The 22,336-nt window shown below is 37.8% G+C and overlaps 4 protein-coding genes across 4 annotated transcripts; 3 read left to right on the forward strand and 1 right to left on the reverse strand.

The window, feature by feature from the left end:
- Window positions 1-2,544: 2,544 nt before the first annotated feature.
- On the forward strand, window positions 2,545-4,929 carry LOC125477804 (transcription factor MYB1R1). Its single transcript, XM_048585279.1, has 3 exons — window positions 2,545-2,978; window positions 3,180-3,391; window positions 4,058-4,929. The coding sequence occupies exons 1-3, from the start codon at window positions 2,699-2,701 to the stop codon at window positions 4,556-4,558; spliced, it is 993 nt and encodes a 330-aa protein (XP_048441236.1). The 5' UTR covers window positions 2,545-2,698; the 3' UTR covers window positions 4,559-4,929.
- A 6,097-nt stretch (window positions 4,930-11,026) lies between these two features.
- Window positions 11,027-13,524, forward strand: LOC103950908 (probable inactive receptor kinase At1g27190). Its single transcript, XM_009362155.3, is given in 4 exon segments — window positions 11,027-11,544; window positions 11,547-11,794; window positions 11,796-12,224; window positions 12,226-13,524. Coding segments are annotated over 4 exon segments (1,821 nt in total). The 5' UTR covers window positions 11,027-11,402; the 3' UTR covers window positions 13,228-13,524.
- A 2,607-nt stretch (window positions 13,525-16,131) lies between these two features.
- LOC125477716 lies at window positions 16,132-18,271 on the forward strand. Its single transcript, XM_048585129.1, is given in 5 exon segments — window positions 16,132-16,208; window positions 16,337-16,439; window positions 16,441-16,473; window positions 17,426-17,716; window positions 17,943-18,271. Coding segments are annotated over 5 exon segments (615 nt in total). The 3' UTR covers window positions 18,054-18,271.
- Window positions 18,272-18,558: 287 nt separating this feature from the next.
- On the reverse strand, window positions 18,559-21,369 carry LOC125477789 (serine/threonine-protein phosphatase PP2A catalytic subunit). Its single transcript, XM_048585253.1, has 6 exons — window positions 21,011-21,369; window positions 20,378-20,492; window positions 19,571-19,679; window positions 19,402-19,479; window positions 19,098-19,289; window positions 18,559-18,997 (listed from the first exon to the last, which is right to left on the reverse strand). Exons 1-6 carry the CDS (start codon window positions 21,261-21,263, stop codon window positions 18,824-18,826), a joined length of 921 nt encoding a protein of 306 aa, XP_048441210.1. The 5' UTR covers window positions 21,264-21,369; the 3' UTR covers window positions 18,559-18,823.
- Window positions 21,370-22,336: the final 967 nt, after the last annotated feature.

Consider the following 22,336-nt stretch of genomic DNA (forward strand, 5'->3'; position numbering starts at 1 on the left):
AAAGACAAGGCTAAGAACAAAAGTCGCAATATGTAATTAACAGTTGAAGGAACTGGGTGTCGAAGAAAAAGAAAGTCACACTTGTAGCCGCCGGCCCGCCGGTACTACGCTTGACAACGCACACATTGATTCACTGCATGTGACTACAGACAAATTGCCGAAGAAAACAAGATGTAGACAGAACAGAGAACACACCTAATTAGAAAATTAGACGTAGATAAAAAGATGAAACGAATCAAATGCTTTGAAAGCAACGTAACAAATTAGGAACACGTGCTTCCAAAGAGACAGCACATCAATAGAATGACATGGCCTATGGCCTCTTCTGCTTTAAACAAAGCCCATTCACCTCACACTCACAATCTCCCATGATTTGGAGAAATTTCGTGTTTGTCGCATTGACCAGTGATATTATTAATCCGCATGACTGAAATAATTGATATGTAATTAAGTTAAGTTATGATATTAATGAACATATTGATGTATGGAAGTTTAGTAATATCACATGAAAGTATTACAATATAAGCAGATTGAAAAACTTGAGAAAATTGAAGAAATGGTTTCTCAATTTTAATCCAATTGAACCAATGGTCCCTTAATTAAAAATTCACGACCATTGCTCACTTAACTCATCAAAACGTGTAGCTATGGTCATTTTCATCAACTCCTGTCAAAATGAGTTATGTTGGAAGGATCATTTATACGATTGGGTTAACGTTGAGGAACTATTACTTCAATTGAATTAAAGTTGAAAGACCGTTTCTTCAATTGAGTTAGAGTTGAGGGACTATTGCTACTATTTTTTTCATTTGGTCTTTCATATTTGCCTTCTTAATTTAGCCTCACGTGTGTAGCATGTGACTTATTTTGACAAAAATTCTAACGTAGTTGACGAAAAAGACCATAATTGCATGTTTTGATGAGTTAAGAGACCAAATGTCATGGATTTTTAGTTGAGGGACCAATGGCCAGAAAGTTTTAATTGAGGAATTATTATTTCATTGAGTTAAAGTTGAGGGATCACTGCTACAATTTTCTTGAAAAATGTTTCCATGTTGTGCATGCTATTACTTACGTGGTCTGACATGGTTGGGTATGAGAGCTTACGGTGGACAAATCTTTTGTATACGTTACGGGTCTCACTCACCAATAGAAAAGCAGGAGAAAACGAAAATAAAAAGAGGGAGAAAGTGATGGTAAAAGAAATAAAAAAGAAAAGCAAAAGTGCATCCATCCACCACCACCAAGGGGTGGTGGAGAGCCACATACAAAGGTTGAGGTTAAAGATGGAAGTTTTGTAGTGAAAGGTGATGGATGGGGTCCAGGCCTTACTTATCATCCACAACCACATCCCATCCCACCACCAATATCCACCACCATGGTTGATATCTAATGGACGATCTGAATAACGTGAAGGCATTGAGACAACGACGTCTTTCTCAAAGAGCCATCGAATATGCCCAGTCGACGGTGCAGAAATCACTTTGGCCCTCCACCATCGCTTTTTTCCATATATTATATGTTTTTTTTTTAGAGAACTACTATTAACATTTCAAAATTTTCATTTTACACTCCTCACAAGTGTATTTTTCTTTCTAATTATAGAAAGTTTGGAGTGCTAAATGAGATTTTTGGAATGCTAATAATAGTTTTTTTTTTTTAAATGTTGAATTATTTTACGCAAATATTTGTCTACAGAGGCCTTAATTAACAATAATACTTGTTGTAGCTAGGATAATATATAAAAACTATAGCTCACAGATTAATTAACCTGTCAACTAAAAAATATATATTAAGAACACACAGGATTTCATTTAAGAACACATAGGATTTCATATTTACACTTAAATGGGATGATATTTTAAGTGGATACAACTTATGAAATTATTTATATAACAGATATAATTTTTCTTATAAAAAATATATAATTTATTTCTGTCTAAAAAAGAAACATAAATCCTATACAGTGCAACATATTATATGACAACAAACTATATATCAACATACTAATAATTAAAATTATTAATATTGTGATTTTTCAATTTAATTTTAAAAATTAAAATAAGTTTCAAGTTGGAACCACTGTTCTTGTTAAAAAAATTAACAATATAAAAAGTGGAGAAAAAACATAAGTAAGTTAATTAGCTAATAATCATTAGTGTCCAATCTCAAAGGGCAATATGCACGAAACGAAATAAATAATTTGGCAAAAACCCTACGACCAACCCATCCAAACAAGTAAAGACATCCGCTGCATAACTAACGGTGTAGATACATTTAAATTTTAATCCAACGGATGGTAAACAAGATAAATCTCATCCAGGTTATACTATCCTACTGTGGACATTACTATGACACACAGGCTTAGTTGTATCGACAAGCATCCCCAAACTGAACGACCCTGATTCAAGAATTTTAACAAGTCCGTGGAACCCTAAACATGAACCGTCCGATTTTAATTCCACGGTCCATGTTCGTACACAGAAACCCTAAAAAATACGCAAAACGCAGGGTTATTAATTAGATCTGCAACTATATATGAACCACAGCAGCCCTCATTTTTCTCTTTCATTAGACAAACCAATTCCTGTCTTTTCCCAAGACTATTACCTTTTTCTTCCTTTCTTTCCTTGCATGCCTTGTTGAAATACCACCACCACCTACACCAACAACAACGTGTGAGTCGCGGGAGAAGATCATGTCTCGCACGTGCTCTCAGTGTGGGAACAACGGTCACAACTCCCGCACTTGCACGGATGCCAGCGGAGGAGTCGGTGGTGGCGCGACCGCCTCTGCCGAAAATGGCATCATGCTTTTTGGCGTTAGACTCACGGAGGCAAACGCGTTCAGAAAGAGCGCCAGCATGAACAACTTGTCCCAGTATGAGCAGCCTCTGCAGGCCGACTCAAACGCCGACGCCGGTTACGCTTCTGACGACGTCGTCCACGCCTCTGGACACCGCCGCGAGCGCAAGAGAGGTATGTAGTACGTACTCGTGGACCTATTTTTTTTTTATTTTTAATTTCTTTATTAGAACGAGAAATCAAACTCAGAAATCTCATGTGCAAGCGTCTTGCTGATCTAATCTGGAGTTTAATTATCTTAATTTGTTCATTTATTTGGATTAATTATTTTTTACTTGACTAATTGTTGAATTGGTTGGTTTTTGATATGGGAAGGTGTTGCGTGGACGGAGGAGGAGCACAAGCTGTTCTTGGTGGGCTTACAGAAGGTAGGGAAAGGAGATTGGAGGGGGATTTCTAGGAACTTCGTGAAGACTCGTACGCCGACTCAGGTGGCGAGTCATGCTCAGAAGTACTTTCTCCGGCGCAACAACCATAACCGTCGACGCCGCAGATCTAGTCTTTTCGACATCACCACCGATACCCCTGTATGTGCTATCAATATTTTAATCATAGTTAATTATATATTAATTTCCTTAGTTTTTTTTTTCTTTAATACGAATCGATAACGATATTTCATTAAAAGTTAAATAAAGTTACAGGAAGGGTGCCAGAGTGCATTTTTTCGGTGACCAAATCCTTGATCTGGAGAGAGGAAAGCACAGCAAACAAACATAATAAATCCCTACATAGTCCCCACAAGTAACACAAAACACAAGCACCAGCGGTGCAAATATGTCATAATTAATTGCCCTAATTTTAGTTCATGCCTATTGTTATTTCCATGAGTTTGATTTGTCTTTTGGTGCATTTTTACTCACCGTTCTCAAACAGTGGTAATTTTCATTATCTACTTATCATTATTGAATGAGTTTAAATTTTAAAATTTATATCTATTTATTACACAAATCACTAAATTTAAGGTTCAGATTTATTGTTTGACATTATAGTTAAAATCAACTTGACATTGTAGCAACTTTTCTACGTTTACATATGTCATTGTTAATCATGAGTTATGACCAAACCATTTTACACGGCATTTTCTTGCGCCCAAGTCCGATTACTTTCTTTTTTCGTAGATTCGTATAATCTATACTTTCGTCTTGTAGAAAAAGCCATGGATTATATTAATTGTGTACTTTAAATATGTGCAGTTGAATTCATTGATGGAAGAAGATCTAGGCGAATCCTCACCAACAGTTGTACCAGTATTGCCATTCCCAATCCCAACACAGCCAGAGTCTAATTTGGGTTGCAATATTCTTGGAGGGTTTCCAGTTTCGACTTTTCCGGTTGCTCCTTCTCCAGCAGCCCTGCCGGGTGAAAGCTCACCGACAGAAAGTAAGCTGACATCACCAGGATTAAACATGAAGTCATTAAATGACATGCAGCTGAGCCCGACAAAAGTCGCACAAACAACTACTAAGCTCATCCGTCCGATCCCACTTCACCCTCCGGTCGTCCCTCCTTCTTCTAAAATGGCCGGTCTTAACTTGAACAAGAAGTACTCATCGTCACCCACCAGGGATCCACTGCCATTGTCTCTGAAGCTCTCCACGAATCCGTCCGAGGAGCAATCGCCCACGACGCCGTCGCATTCGTCTGCGTTTCAGGCCATGCCTAGTGGCTCTGACAGTGTCATTAGCGTTGCTTAATTAAATGAATTATTGAACAATTTGATGTCGATATATGTCGTCCGTGTGTGTTATAATAGGGCCGGCAATGTAGAAGTAGCTAGCTAAAGCAGTATGGTGGCAAATGGAAATTAATTATTTGGTGGGCCCGAGATTAGATCGACCAGTGTGATTACTTAGGGGCAAAAGGGTGATTAGCGTTCATGTAGTTAGTTGATTAGGCGATTAATTTGCTTATTTTGTACAGGATGGTTGGGTTTAATTTATATAGATTTAGGACAAGATCGGTTTGAGTCTTCTCGCAGTGGTGGGGATTCTTGTGGTTGATTTTTGTTTGGTACCTATTGGGATGGAATGATAATAGAGAGCACCAGGTGCGCAGTGTTATTTGATCCTCTGGCTGGACCCTTTGCAACTTAAAAATATAGCACCAAATCGACTGATAGATAAAATATAGAAACCATTTTGATTTAAGCCAAAAATAAATAAATGTGTTTTTCGAATCTTAATCTCTACCAAATAACAAAGTGAACGGTACACATATGGTATCATATAGAATTTGTTTGGTTTATTTTTCTTCTTCCTTTTATTTAAAACATACGTCTTGAAATCTTTTTCATGTCCAATCATATAGAATCATATAGAATTGAATCAATGAACTAGTGCGCATAACGAATACTAAAATCAGGGTTCGAATGATGGACGATTTCCTTGCACTTTCTTATGTGATCATAGATCATTGGTATATTAAGTATAATCTCTCAAATCAATCAATTGTAGTAAAAATAGAGTGGGGAGTACAACTCAAAAAACAAACTACAAAACAGCAATGGTCACAAAACGAGTCCAAAAGACTCAAGCATCATTTATGAGAACTGGTCTAATCCAAACATAATACTCATCAAATATTAAAACTTTAAAATCCATATTAAAACTTCAATTAACCAACTAATCGCTAAAATATTCTTCTCTCTGAAAACCATTATTTTTCAAGAAAAGCAGTGTTGTAAATATAGTGTACACTAGCACAAGATTGTGATTCTTATTGCTGATCGATGTGGCAAAACACACACCAATGATATTGAAAGAAAGTTGGTTGCCACCCTATTTTAAAATACAAAATGAGTAAGGAGTTGTTCTCCACCAATCATTAATCTTTTTTTCGTCCAAATAAACAATTCCTTCACTATTTTTTTTTATAGCAAATGATACTATATTAAGGAGAAGGGATAGGCTTAGTCTCACAATGGTTAGCAACAATGTGGTTTAAATTTCTCTTTGGTGAGAATCAAACCTAAGACCTCTCACTTACAAGTGAAGAGAAATACCACTAGACCGTAATGCTAAGTGGCAACAATTCCTTCACCTTGCTACGCAATATGCATTTCATCGTGTGCATATTTTATATGTACGTTGGGTTGATTTTTTATTTTTTAAAAGGGACCAAGTAGCTTTCTCATGACAGTTCACCTTTTAGAGGGTTGGAAAGACCCACAAAGGCATTTCAATCTCCACATGGCTAACATCGTGTGATCACACAGTGCCAAGAATTGAACCCAAAACATGCCTTGTGAAATAAAAGCCTGAAATTTTGCCACTCTAAGAAGTAACTGAATATGTAAATTACAGGTGTGATTTAAAATATATTCATTATAAATAGGCTTATTTTATCAATGCCCCTTAGAACTTTATTTTGATCTCACTATGCCCCTTGTCACTCAAAAGTACCACTTTACTCCCTGAAACTCAAAATTCGTTCTTCATTGACTTGTGGACTCTTTCTTCTCAATGAAACTTATAGGTCGCATATTAAAACATACGTGGGACCTAATACCAAATAAGATCATGCCAGATGTGCAATAAATTTGATTATAAATCTTCATTATGCGTTAACATTCAACAATTGGAGAATATTAAGTTTAAAAGAAATTGAAGAGATGAAAAAAAATAAAAAATAAAATGATTAATCTAGAGCACCCAAATCAAACTCACATAAGAAATTACATCTAAGGCAACGTGGAGTGAATTTTGAGTTTTACAAAGAAACTTTCAAGTTTCAGGGGGCAAAATGAGATCAAATCGAGTTTCAGGAGCAAAGTGAAATGAACTTTGAGTTTCAGGGAATAAAGTGGTGACTTTTGAGTTACATGGAGTAATGAAATTAAAATCTAGTAGGGAGTTTTAACGAAAACTCGTGGTACTGTTCACTTTAATGAAAAACCACATTTTTACACTAAAAAGTTAAACCTTGTACTATTCACTTTACCCTTTATTTTGTCATTATCGTTAAAACTCAAAGTTTTCAAGCCCTTTTCATTAGTTTTCCTTAAAAATAAACCTTATAAATATTGCATGCTACTTGTTAGCTACCTGCAGGATCTCTACAATTTTTACCGATTTTACAGTGTCGCATATTTTTCTGAAACGCACCTTTGAAGTTTTATGAGATGCATCAAGGCCCTTAAATAATTTCACAAATTAAAACAACTTATTGGAATCACATATATATACACACACGCATATATATATATATATATTATATAAACATGAACAAGCTAGATGGAAATATATAACAAATTAATGCAGGAGAACATTAATTACTCTTCCAAGTACTTCACAAATTTAATTATTCCAGGAATTATACCAACAAGCACACATATGCTTAAGAATAGTAGTGCTGCTTGGATATTTTAGGAGCTGGGGCAGGCCGTGCATGTGAAGGACGTTTGGATGATTCTATTCCAGCCGTAGTAGTACTAGGAGTAGGGTTCACTGCTGGTTGATCGCTTTGGTTCTGAATCTTGTCACGCATCCTTTTAATATAAGCTTCAGCTTTCCAATCAACATCGCTGCCTGCTTCGCTCTTACTATTCTTACTCGTGTCCCATGGCTGAGTACTTGTAGTTGTAGTAGCAGCAATAGTAGTACCAGTATTCTGATCTGTGCTTGGTAACTGCATCACGAAGGAGAACGGCTTTGATTCATTTTCTGGTTCCTGCAACCTTTTCGGCGGGCTTCTGGGACTTTGAGGATCAGGGACGTCTACTTTGGTAACTTTAGCAGGCGCTTCTGCTGGGATTTGGCGGAGGCCTGGTCATGGTTGTTGAAGATGGATATTGCCAAGAGAAAGAGATGAAAGTTTAATGACGTTTGCCACCAAAATCATTGACTTTTCACACAGAGATTTGTTCTTGCGACTAGTGGTACTACTACCCTTGTGTTTCATGGCTTCCCGAATTTGACCAAACAAGCAACCAGTGAATTTAGGGTTTCTAGATTGGCTGTGATCAATTTATGAATATATCTCATTGCATTTATAATAAGCTGTACGAAATCTGGAAAGATGAAAATAAAAGAAACAAAAAAGGAAGGAAATTAAGTCAAGTTATTCTGTTCTGTGGGGTTCCTGCAGCTGAAACTAACTGGATGATGAGCAGATTAGTAAGGACTTCACTACTGTGCAAATACTTCAATTTTATTATTTTCTGGCTGGAAAGAAATTCTCACGTGTTTTGTGCTGTAAGGATCTAAAATTCCTTTATTCCTTAAATTTTCTGTGTAATTGTCGTCGTGTAATGAGAACGAGTGGATGGTCAACATTATTTTCCATTTTGAATAGGAAATTGTTATTGTTACTCTAAATTTCTCATTCTACACTCTAAACTTTCTATATTTAGAAAGAAAAATACATTTGTAAGAAGTTTAAAATGAGATTTTTGGAGTGCCAGTAACACTTCCCTTTTAATATACATAGGCAAAACATAGCAAAGAGAACTTGATTCTAACATAATGAGTCCCTTCGAGTTGTCTTGGTTTGTTTTGAGAACATAAAAATTCATCAAGAACCCCAAAAATCAGAACGTGATCTTGATTCTAACATAATGAGTCCCTTCGAGTTGTCTTGACTCTAACATAAAAGTTTTCTCTGATAACCACGTTCTGTCTTTAGAGAAAACTTTAGTTAAGAATAAGATGCGTCTCTTACATATGTTAACTTCAACTGTTTCTGATACAACGTGTTCTAGCCAATGAGTTGTTTAATTATAATTAGGAGTAGATGAATTAATATGCGTTTGGTCTTTGCTCTTGCCATGAACGTCAAGTAATCCAATAAAGAAGCTTTAGGGGCAAGATTCGTCTCCATAGTTTCCCCAAAAAAAAGGATTGGTCTCCAAATGATTATATCCACCTTTTCAAAGTAATTGCTTACCCTAAATTGGTTCCCGTCTCGCCACCACCACCAATACACACATCTTTTTGTTCCATCGAAAAAGAGAGTTTCTCACACGAACCAGCTGCTTCGTCTAGTGTTCACTTCACAATGTTCGAATCTTTAGCCTCTCCTTGGTGTGTTCACATAAGAATCACATTCCATTCCCGAATCCATAACACTATTTTTTTACACTATTTTTTGTTGGCCCACTGTATAAGTATTTCAACAATCTAAATCGTCTATCTTTTAGGTCTTTTTTCAAATATCATGTCTACAAAAAATCATCCAAATCTGAAACCATATTACCACTTGATTAAGGGTTTAGGATTTCATAGTAGAACTCTATTTGTCTATTTTATTCACTACAGATGAATTTTTTAATGGTTTGGATTTATCTAATTTTATGCAAGAATAATCTATGAATGATGTTCTAAAAGAAAGACGATTCAAATAGTTAAAATAAACAACGAAGTGCTCCCGAAAAAAAAAACATGTGTCAAAAATTGTATAAAAAGAGTGGTGTTACATATCTGCCTCATATAATACATATATATATATATATATATATATGCCTTGATTGGATGATCTCAGAGTTCTCTGACGTATGCCCTCCATTCTCTTTCATGATCATCAATTATGGCATCATTTTCTTGGATCTTCTTTTATGCTCCATCCTTTTTCCTTTTTCCTTTCTCCTGAAGCCGAGAGTCGGTGTCCCACCTAATTTTCTGGAGAATTCTCAAAGTTGGATGGAGAAATTTTTTAATGTGACGATTTACACGAACACATATGCTATTAGTTTACGTGTTATTGATGGATCTAAGGTATTAACTATCCATTATGTTTGTGTTATGCAGAGCTTGGGCCTTGTGGTAACCTTTTGTAATTTTTATTGGAATTGGGCTTTTAAGTTTGAGTTGTTGATTTGGGCTCCATCTTGTGGTGACTCATTCAAATCCGATCCTATCTTAATTCAATGAATGTACTGTTAACAAAATGTAAACATTTATTTCTGTAGGAAAATAATTTGGGTAGGGTAGTCTGACCACGTGGTAAAAAACATGACTCTTGTGTGGTAGTTTCCCTAAACAAGCAGTGCTACCCAAAATTCTCGCTTCTTGCATAAAAAAAATTCCAGATTACATATGAAAATAATTGAATTCGAATATTTAAACTATTGAGGTTAGGCTACAAATGAAAAAGAAGAAGAGTTTTAGGCTAGATCAAGAGTTCGATTCTCTTAGCATTATAAAAACATTTACTTAACCTTGTCTTTTAAGTTGTTGCAGGGATCTAAGAGAGTGACGCTTTTTTTCCAGTGCACATTTAAGTTACACATCTATAAAAGCGTTGTTAGGTTATATAACTTAACAAGATCTAACGATTCTTGTTTAGATGTTTAATTAATGGGCCCTGGATCCACGAGGACGGTGCCCACCTCAGACGTGCACTAGAGAAAATTTAGGTTGTTGATACCCCCAAGAAACTATCAATTCGAACAAGGCCCTAAAAACCCAAAATTAATCACCATATGAGACTCCTAGATCCACCAAATGCGGAGGCCTTACAGTAATCATATGGCCACTGAAAGCCCACCCTAAACTAAAATCCCAAAAAATAAAATATGAAAAAAAGAAGAAAAAAAAAAGTAAGACAAAGATTCCAAACAAATGATAATCGATAGGTTAGTTGGAGCTAATCCAAACTACTCTAAGTGGAGCTCTCAAGACTTGTTGTGTATGTCTTTACTCCAAGCTAAACCTCATTAATATATTAGTGGTAAACTAATTAGTTGGCAGGTCATCATAGACATGTCAAATCCAGATTTTATAACATTGATAAATATGAGCTCGTTTGAATATACTTCTAAAATGACTGACAACATTTTTTCTAATGTTTTATGAACTAATCTTTAGTAAACTGCAAGTGAATCCTGAAATTAGGAACCCAACTATTTTCTCTAAAAGCGTTTTCGATCATTTTAAAGTACTTTCAAATTAGTTATATAATTGAAATATCACGAGAAAGATTTAAATGAAACAGTAGTCCTTATATTATCATTTCTTAAGCTAGTTAAAGTTATATGAGAAATTAATACATGACGATTTGTGATTAGTTTTGGAACACTAGCATTTTGACGGTTTATTTTATGTATTACGTTATTAATTAGATATATATGTAATAACATGATTCATTAATAACAACACATGACGGCATGACAATGCTTACGCTAAAATAACAACAATTTAGATGATACTAATACATTGTTACATTAATAACAATACGTGACAGCATGAAAATACCTACACTAAAAGAACAACAATTTAGATGATACTGTTACATTGTTACGTAATATTCTTTGTTAATAAAATAGTGTCATGTGAACAAAGATTATTATATTATTCTATGTCAAAAGAGTGCTATAAAACGACACCATAACCCCATAAAATGCCCAGATATCAGGTGGCAATCAAAAACTCCAAAAGGCTGGTCCTTCTCAAGAGTTAAGACTGAAGGCCACAGTCAAATGGATTCCCATCTACCCCAACCTCCACCGTCGCCATCACCGCCGCCTCCACATCCACAGCCCTAAATCCCACCTCCCACAATTCACCAGAAAATACCCAACACCAATCGCAATTTCCAACAACCATGAAGGTCATTTTGGTCATAGTCTCACTCTTGCTCTTCAACTCCCTCCTCCCCTGCCACTCCATAGAAGACGACGTTGCATGCCTCGAGGGCGTCAAGTCCTCGCTCACCGATCCAGAAGGGCGGCTGAGCCAATGGGACCTTGCAACAGGTCGGTTGCCTCCATCTGCAAGCTGGTCGGCGTTACCTGCTGGAACGAGAAGGAGAATCGCCTCATCAGCCTCCAGCTCTCGTCAATGGAGCTCGCCGGCAAGCTCCCGGAGTCTCTCAAGTTCTGCCACAGCCTCCAGAGCTTGGATCTCTCTGGTAACGCTCTCTCCGGTTCGATTCCTCCCCAAATCTGCAACTGGCTTCCTTACCTCGTAACCCTAGATCTTTCCGGCAACTCTCTTCTCCGGTTCAATCCCGCCGGAGATCGCCGACTGTAAGTTCCTCAACACTCTAATTTTGAACGACAATCGCCTCTCCGGTTCTTTGCCTTACGAGCTCGGCCGGCTTGATAGGCTGAAGAAATTGTCCGTCGCTAATAACGATTTAACCGGCACTATTCCGCTGGACCTGTCGAATTTTGAGAAGGATGATTTTGATGGGAATGACGGGCTTTGTGGGAAGCCTCTGGGGTCGAAATGCGGTGGATTGAGCAGCAAAAGCCTCGGCATTATCATCGCCGCCGGTGCTATTAGTGCTGCCGGGTCTCTGATCTTGGGATTGGGCATTTGGTGGTGGTTTTTCGTCAGGGCGGGTCGGAAAAAGAGAAGCTTTGGGGACGGTGTTGGCGGTGGTGATAAGAGTGAGGGTGGCTGGGTTGGGTTATTGAGGTCTACACAAGGCTATTCAAGTGTCTCTGTTTCAAAAACCCATTGTGAAAGTCCGGTTGGCAGATTTGTTGGCCGCCACCAACAGTTTCGACCCCCGAAACATTGTCATTTCTACGAGGACCGGTGTTTCGTACAAGGCTGTGCTTCCTGATGGGTCGGCAATGGCGATTAAGCGGCTCAATGCGTGTAAGCTTGGTGAGAAACAGTTTAGGTCGGAGATGAATAGGTTGGGGCAGCTTAGGCATCCAAATTTGGTGCCTTTGCTGGGGTTTTGTGGTTTGGAGGAAGAGAAGCTTTTGGTGTATAAGCACATGTACAATGGCACATTACACTCCCAGTTACATGGAAGTGGTAATGTGAATAGCCAGTATGGTTTTTTGGATTGGCCGACTCGGCTAAGGATTGGTGTAGGTGCTGCTAGAGGGCTTGCCTGGCTTCACCATGCGTGTCAGCCGCCTTATCTGCATCAGAACATTAGCTCGAATGTGATTCTTCTCGACTATGATTTTGAAGCTCGCATAACGGATTTTGGGCTGGCAAGGCTGGTGGCTTCTCGTGACTCCAATGACAGTTCGTTTGTAAATGGGGATTTGGGAGAGTTTGGTTATGTGGCTCCTGAGTACTCGAGCACGATGGTGGCATCGTTGAAAGGAGATGTGTATGGTTTTGGGGTGGTTCTTTTGGAATTGGTGACTGGACAGAAGCCACTTGAAATCAGTAATGTAGTGGAAGGATTCAAGGGGAACTTGGTGGATTGGGTGAATCATTTATCAAACACTGGTAGAAGCATGGATGCCATTGACAATGTCTTATCTGGGAAAGGTCACGATGATGAAATTTTGCAGTTTATGAGGGTTGCTTGTACTTGTGTTGTTTCTAGGCCAAAGGATAGGCCTTCCATGTACCAGGTTTACGAGTCACTGAAGAGTTTTGCTGAGAAACACGGTTTCTCCGAACAGTATTATGAATTTCCGTTGGTCTATGGCAAACCTGTTCCCGAATCCTGATTTCAAAGAAATAATCGCGCAGGGAGAGTTCCAAAGCGCAAGATAATGCAACATTCTTCATCGTATGCTTACGAAAGGCGTGTTCTGTGATTGGTATGGTTTCCGCTAGGGCATGATTTCGCTGTTGTAATGCTCATCTCGTTGAATCATTCTGTATTTTAAACAAGCATTATGCATTGTAACGTTTATGTAATCCACAAATTCTCTGTTTTCGTTTCTTGAAAATGCTCCCTCAGAATCTTCGTTGTAAGTTTCCCTTGCCAGAAAATGCTTGAAATTAACCATTAATATTGTTCACCATGTGTGTCTTGTGAGTTTGTATTCACAGATGTTCAACTTTTCTTTCGGTGAATCTTCTTGTTAACCAAAATACTGCCCATTATGGTACCTCTAGGGTTTCCCATTAACTTGTTGTCTAAGTAGGTTCTCAAATCCAGCAAAGAACTCACCTTTTGGAGAGAAATTTCTCTCCATGGCACGGGAACACTGCTGTCGTGATGTCCACTTACAAAGATACAATGTCATGCGTAACTTTCTCTTCCTGTAGCATTATGTTAGTGACATGGGATGTGATGGTGACAATCTTCTTATGTCGGATAAAGTCTTACCTGCAGGCTGACTCTCCAAAAGAATCATCTTCCGAGAAATTACATGGTGATTATTTTGGAGTTCGGTTGATAATCCCAACCACTAACGACTTTTCTGTCCACACCATAAAGAAGAAAGTGAAAACTCAAAAAGGAGTTTAGGTCATGTCAGAAACATGGTCTTCTCGTGACAGCATTAAAAGTTTAGTACTGAAATCTGAAAAGACATAAGAATCTTCTTCTAACTTCATCATCATCATCATCGCCAACTGCTACAACTGAATCATATAAATGTGATTATTTATGGTAAAGGATATTTTTCCTAAGGATCCTAATGATTCTGTAATCGTGTCTGTTCATTGTACATTGTGAGGTCAGTTTTCGTTAAGTACTATTTAGATTTGAATTTTAAATAATTTTTGACCTTTCGATATACGATGAATGAACGCGATTGCAGAATTCCTAAAATCTATAGACAAAGATCCGTGGATGATTGTTTTCCATTATTTATGACCTATCTTTTAGTGGTTCCGTATACTTCAAAGCTTTTATTAAAATTGAACGTCCGTGTTGTGACATTATGGGCCTTTATTCATTTGCTACTTTGTATTTTGTACACCTCGTAAATTTTGACCCACATGGTCATGGTCCCAACCCCACTCTGTCAATTCCACCCACTATGTCATTGCACTCAATGAGGTGTGCTTTCAACATTACCTAGTACTCAATGTTATGAGTTTTTTAGTCATTATATTTCATTTCTATAAATGTTGGATCTTCTTATTTTTAATTTCAGCTAATCATTTCTCGTACCATTTAAGCTTCGTTTTGTACTGATTTTTTTTATTTTTGTTATCGAAAACAACTTTATTTTAAAGTTAAGCAATTAAAAATAGTATTTAAAAGCAACATGTAGGTTATTTTTAAAAGCTGCTTTAAAAAAAAAAAAGCAGAGTTGAATATTTAATAGATATTCAATTAATGTAAAACCCTCATTAGTTTTTATAAGTTTACATTGTTTAACCTTCAACTCACTTTATCCCTTGAAGAACAAAGTGACCGTGACCACCTACTATTACAAACACTAACCTTACACCACTACTGCCATTACCACCACCATCGTAATCGCCACCACTGCCGCCATCACCTCCATAACTACAGTCATCACCATTGACACGAGAATCACCTCCTTTACCACCATTGTTACCTCTACACCCCATTATTGGCACCACCACCATACCCCCACTTTTGTTGCTAGCATCACCCATACCGCCACCATCACCACTACTGCCCTCGCCACTACTGTCATCACCACCACCCCACAACCATGTCCATTTTTTGTTACTATATACAATTATATCACTTTTATATTAAAATTTACCAAATTGTTTTACACTGCTTTTTATATTAAAAGCTGCTTTAATAAAAAGGGGAGTTGAATCTTTAAAGGATATTTTCAATTCAGGTAATACCCTCATTTGTTTTTAAAGCCGTACCACCATTGTTACCTCTCCACCCCAAACACCGCACCCCACTATTGAAAATAGGAATTTATATATTCATGTCAATCATAGTTTAAGGAGAAATGCTTAGTTGACTCTCTCAAAAGTGAAACTCTCCATGTACTCTCTGACACCTCATATTTTTTTCACAATGTTTGATATAGCATATAAATTGATGTTAAACTATGAGGTTACATAAAATTTATAAAGAGTTCCACTTTTAAAAAAACCCTCAGTATTTCTTGAGTTTAAATATGTGTACAAAAAAGCCTTCAATTCTTCTTTGCAAAAAAATAAAAAATAAATAAAAGCCCACTCTTAATATTTTGACACATGACGAAGGTAAACTTCCTAACCCATCTAACAGTGTTAACTGTAAAATTAAAAATAAAATAAAATAAAAAACCAGAAAACCTAACAGCCGTCAGCCACCCAACTTCATATCCGGCAACCTTCTTCCTACTCACCCCTGACCACGTCAGTCAACTAAGTTTGTGTACACAAAACCGTAATTTGTGGGAAAAGTCCCACTCACTCAAGATTCAACTGCAAATGGGTGGGCTGCAGTTATGAACTCTTAAGCATTACTATTAGGGCCCAAATGTAAACGACATGTCATCGTCTCATCAAACACGGCCCAGTTACAAAAGCCCATATACCAGTCTGCGAAATACTGTGAACACGGGGGCCAATTTTATAATAGCAAAGAACTTCAGGGGAATCCAGGGAAATAAAAAAAATTATGAAGCTCCCGATTTAGCAGAAGAGAATAGAAGAGAAAGAAAGAGGCGAAGAGAGAGAGAGAGAGAGCAATTATGCCTTCAGATTCATCACTCGTTCTCCTACTGCTCTTCTCCATAGCCTTCAATCTGCTCTCAGTAGCCCACGCCACGTAAGCCCTAACCCTGGAATCTATACATACATATACATGTGTATATGTATGCTTGCGAATATTTGATATGCGATTAAGTGCGGCAGTTGAATTTTCAACAATTTTCTTTGTTGGGTTTGATATTTCAGGATCGGAAGCGAAGAAATCGGAGGAGGGATTGGGCGGAGGGCGCTGCTGAGTCTGAAAGAAACACCTCACGGAAGCAACGCCACCTACGAATGCTCTCCTGCATGGCCCTTGCGTTCCTTGCCTTTACCCCGAAAAGGTTTTTAATCTTGTGCTTTTTGATCGTTTTATATTTCGTTTTTATGAACTCATTTCGGCCAATTGATTGTTTCTCAATCGTATTCTGATGTACTTTGTGATCCTGGTGTGGTAGAATATCTTGAGCATTCAACTATTGTTTGAGGTTATTTGGATATGATTTCGGTTTCTGGATTTTGTTGTGGGATGTTTGGTGTTCGGAACTCGGACGTTTTCCTCGAATTAAGAACAAATTTGAAAAGAATTGATTGGTCTAGTTTTGCTTATGCTGCAAGTTAGGATTTTGTTGTGGGACGATTCCCTGTTTGGCAAGTTTCTGTCAAATTAAGATAAAAAAAATGGACAGAATGGATTGGTATAATTAGCTCTACACTTGAGTGACGATGCCGCAAGTTTGGATTTTTGTCGTGGGACATTCCCTGAATGCCAATTTTTCATGAAATTGAGAAAAGTATTGGACAGAAGGGTTTGGTTTGATTTAGATCTACACTTGAGTAACAGTAGTACAAGTCAGGATTGATATTTGAACACGCTGGCTTGAAACTGAATGAATTTGAAGCACTTCCATTGTGGTTTGTGTTGTGTTCGAATGAGCCCCGATAAGCAATATTTTTAACTCGTTCTGCTATGAATTACTGGTATTTTAGGATTTCATTAGATATAACCAAATGAGGTTATATGAGATAGTGAACTGCCCCCACATATGTGGACCACATTAGCGCAATTCATCTGCTCTAGTTGCCTTTCGTAGATTGTTAGAAGCACTGTAGCTATAATGCGATGATTTGAAATAATGGTGGTCTGAAAATTAACCGTGTATATCTAATGATTATATGAATCATTGCTGCATGTCGTGCACTTTTGAAGATTGAATTTTATATTGGCTTTATGTGTTCTCTCTTGTTTCTGATTCCTTTGCCTTGTACGGTTGTAATTATTTGTTATTTCTGTAGAAAGACGAGAAATATCGCTGCAGTGAGACTGGGTATCGCATCCCTTTGAAATGTGTTGAAATGAAACTTGGCTCAAAGGAAGCAAAAGAGAAAGGTGCTCAAAAGAGTCGATCTGCTCTGGAGATCTCCCACAACGTTGAAGAATCGCATAATGCAGAGGACCTCGGTGCTTACGTAAAGCATAGAAGTTTACTTGATGATTCATCCGCACAAGAGCCACAGGCTTACATTACATATAGAAGCTGTATACCAGCAGTTAATGAAGAGAAGTTGTCGGTGCTTGGTTTCGAGGTATGCATATATCTTTTGATAATACGCTTTGGTACCTTCCTTTTTGCTTGTTTATATCCGATATGAAAAACGAGCTCGGTGGTTGTCATACTATGCTTGATCAAATAAGTTAATCGAAGGGTGTTGATAACGGAAACTAACAACGGTGGCTTGTATCCTTGAAATACTAGTTCATCTATATTCTTTTTTCCATGTTAATGTATGGTGTTATGAATTGCTGGAACAGGTGATCGTGCTGTTCTTGTTGCTCATCAGCGGTTCATTAGTATACTTCAGAAGAAAGCAGACTACTTCAACTGCAGGATTTGTACGAATTCAAAACAACTCGAGGTTTTAAATGGAGATTCAATGCCACATCGGAAGCTCACTCGAACTGTACCGTCTTCTGCCTTCAATTTCATCTGCATAATATTTCTCACATAGCTTACTATTCTTCCGTTAGGAATGTATTGCAAAAGCTCACTTTATGCTCGTCGATCTAGTTACGCTTGTGCGAAAGAAATGTAAAGAAGGTCCTGCATTACCATGCAGTTCAATATAAGTTATTTTTCGGTTCGATGCGAGCAAATGCGGCAACCAAATGGCTCATAGCAATTTTACTGAAAGTGTTTTTAGACAAAATATTTTTTTATTCCAAAAGCACTTAAAAGTGCTTTCTACAAGAAGCAATTTACGTGCTTTTCTAAAATTTACTTGTATTTTTACTAAGGATTGGTTTAAAAAACATTTTCACCAAAAACGTTTTCAATCATTTTAAAAGTACATCTAAACAAGTTTTACCAAAAACGTTTTCAATCATTTTAAAAGCACATCCAAACAAGCTTTACGTTGAGGTTGCAAAATTCCAGAACAAGATATACCGGTGTTATTGACGTTTTCTGTCCGAAAAATATACAAGACAACAGCCATAGGCCATTGGTGACTATTGTCAGTTGTCCTAACGAGGTTCTTCAGAAAATCAACAAAGCAGCAGCGCTGTGGACCACAAACTCCAAACAAAAGAATCATGTTGACAATAACCCTCAACTTAAACAAACACAGCTCCTTTACGACGCATTTAAACACGGCAGAAAACATGGATTACAAACAGCCTGTAAGAAATTGAAATTACAAAAAATAGTCCGGAGTCTTGCGTGTGTTGTCAGGTTCAATTTGACGAGGGGCGGGATCAAACTGCAGAAAATTCTGTTCCATCTTCTCCCCAATTTCCAAAATTGCAGCCATGTTCCCGCACCGATAACAATAGTTTGGAGCGCTAAAAACAGTCACCACATTCTTCTCCTGAAAGACAAAGTTACGACGGAAGTTAAAAATACAGCTAAAAATGACGCAAAATGAGGAAAAGAGGACAAGCTTCTATTTCCAATCGGGGTTTGCGCACCTGGCACCAATTGTATCCTTCCATGACAAGCTGATGGGCTCTTGAAATCAGACTGAGTCCATTGGTATGGTTAAACTGAGCGGCTATATCCTGCCCGAATGTATAACCAGCACCACGTGGAGATATTCCCCACCCACAGCGGTCATCTGGGTCAGACCACAAGAGATCGCACATTGGTCCTTCATGTGGAACCTGCTCATTCAGAAACATGTTATGATGTAAAAATAACCACAACAAGCTTATACGATGCAAAACCATGCGCCCATATTAGCAACTGAATTGAAGCATATAACGCATATCGTACCTCCTGTATACGGTCCAAAGCTCGAATATTGTCCAAAGTGTCCAAAGATGGTGAAAGACCCCCGTGCAAACAGAAGACCTACAAGATATACCAGAAGCTGTCAAAAACTACTGCAACCAACATGTCTTGAAGAAGCTTATCAAACTGCCAGCAAAACAAGTAACTTAACCTGACTCTCAATGAGGGCTGTAAGGGGAAGATAATCAAATAAATCGGTAAAGAACTTCCAGACATTGGCATTCCCATACTTTCTCAAGCATTCGTCATAAAAACCATACCTGGAAAAGGACAAAAATGAGATACAGAATAAATAAAACTAGGATCCAATAAAAAGAAAGAAAAAAATATCTCTGTCAATCAACAAATCTTTCAAAAGTCCATGGAATTAAGCTGATTCAACTCTCGGCTTTATTTTTCCATGCAGCCACATCAACAAGTAATTTGTAAATAGCGCTGGTTCCAGTATCAATGGAACCCCATCCAGTGCAGCTATATAAAGTACAGTGGACGGATTAGATGTGTCTATATTTAAGAAAATGTTACCATAAGGCAGGAGCCTTTAACGATAGGAACATGATGCGGGAGCCTTGAAGGGCTATACCTTATATATTCTGCTGTCATTTGGATACCCCAGGGAACATGGAAATATATTATAGGGACCACGGAATTATAAAAACATGATTTTTTTCTGGAGTGTACAGTCCCACAAAAGCATACTATATCTAACTACGAAAGCAAGTATCTACATCGCTTAAATAATATCTGTCAAGAGACTAAGCCAAGGAAAAAGAAGAGAAAAAGCCTTCAAGCTAACATGGCATTTCCGAGCATTATCTACACTACTCTTTTGTAAAACCTTTAGAGTCGATCAGCAAAACAACACAGTGAAAATTTAGACACAACCCACAACTTGGATTGCTATAACAAAACTGTCAGACTATGAGCAACGGACATGAAATAGAATAAACATTCTTACACTTGAGTAATTTGCCGACTCTCGTGATTTCCTCTGAGGATTGTAATTCTATCTCTATAACGGACTTTGAGGGCGACCAGAAGCGTGACAGTCTCCACGGAATAGTACCCACGATCTGCATTTGTGCAACATGATATTAAGAAAACACTGGCACATATGTACACGTAAAATTCCAAACTGAGGCGTTCCACTTTCTAAAACAATGCCAACCCATCAATTAAGCTAAACAACACAACGCATATAGCTCAGCATAATTATATTTCCCCATTTACGGAAAATCATGCTTGACATTCCAACAGATTTTAGACAGATAAGAACACAATACAAGCAATAGAAACCCAGCCAACCAATTCCCTGATAACAATTACAGTAAGATTGATCGAGGCCACAACAAAATATCACATAAAATTTAATCCTTTTCACATTAATCCAAGAAAACAACCGGATCATAGCATGTGATTCCAAATATACAAACTGGATTATTCGCAAGTCAAACAGAAATCAAATCCAGAGCCTCATTCATTTCCACAAATAAAAAAATAAATCCCAAAAACGGTAAACGAATCAAAACCCAAAAGAAAATAAGGGAAAAAAAAAAGCAGAAAAGGAAAGAAAAAGAAAAAAGAAACTGACCTACATAATCACCCATAAAACAGTAATTAGTATCGGGAGCGTTCCCTCCTATCCGAAACAGCTCAATGAGGTCGTAAAACTGGCCGTGTATATCTCCGCACACCGTCACGGGGCACTTCACCGGCTGCACGTTCCACTCCTCCACCAGGATCGCCCTCGCCTGCTCGCACAGCGTCTTCACCTCCGCCTCCGGCAACGTCTTGCACTCCATCAGATGCTCGATCTGACGGTCCAGATCCGAATGAGACGGCATCGCTTCGCTTCACCACCACCAACACCGCCGCCCTCAGATCCAATCGCCAATTCCGATTCCTACAGATCCAAAACAAAAAACCGATGCGCGCGAACTCAGCGCCGGCGGAGCGATCTCGAGGCAGGGAGCGAAACGAGTCGTTTTGGAGGAGATCGGTCGAGTTTCGACCCCTCTTCTATCATTCCTCGCACCGTCTTTGTTTTATTTGTTTAAACAGAAAAAAAATTAAAAAGGTCAAAAAATCTGGAAATTAAATCGAAATTTGTATTTTATTTATGTGAAGAAGAAAGGGAGAGAGCCTCTCTCGCTCGCTGCGAAATGAAATGCAAATGCAAGTGAAAATGCAGATTTTGGAATTTTTTAGATTTTTTGTTTTTCGTCAATATTGTGAGGAAGAAAACATTTTCTCTCTCCGGTGGCTCCGCCGAGTCAACCTCGCTAATGATCGACACGTGTCGACTCCAGCTGCTCTTTTGGACAGTTCAACCTGCTAAGCGCTTCTTCTTGTCCCCACCATCCGATTTTTCTTTCTTTTTCTCTTTTTTATAATATTTTTCAAGGAAATATTGCACAATACTACATGGACTTTTTGGTTTCGTGCAATTACCACTTAAATTAAAAGTTTTTACAATCTATCCCCAAACTTCATATTGTATTACAATTTGGCACTCAAACTTCAAGACGGTCCCTTTTCAATAGCATTCTCGTCACTTACGATTTGCTAATTTGACACCCAAACTTTTTGTTTGATCGGGCGTCGGGTGTCCTCCCTCCTAAGGGACATTTGACACCTGAACTTCATGAGTACCGTTTTTTAATTGCATTTTTGTCATTTACTTCGAGTACGGTACTTGAAATTTGATATTAAGCTAAACTAATTTTATTGTCGTTGAAAATTATATTTTGTGTCGTTTCTATCTAAGCAATATACAAGTTGTAAGAACCATTTGTGCAAATTCCCTTTTATACATGCACAATTGAGAACAAACACTTGAAGGAGGGCCAGCAGACAAAACCCTAACAGCAAGGGGAATAATTTTGAGTTTATTTGGTCCAAACCATGACATCAAAGG

The sequence above is a fragment of a genome, unplaced genomic scaffold (genome assembly GCF_019419815.1).
Source record: "Pyrus x bretschneideri cultivar Hongxiangsu unplaced genomic scaffold, Pyrus_bretschneideri_v1 Contig22, whole genome shotgun sequence".
NCBI lineage: Eukaryota > Viridiplantae > Streptophyta > Magnoliopsida > Rosales > Rosaceae > Pyrus > Pyrus x bretschneideri.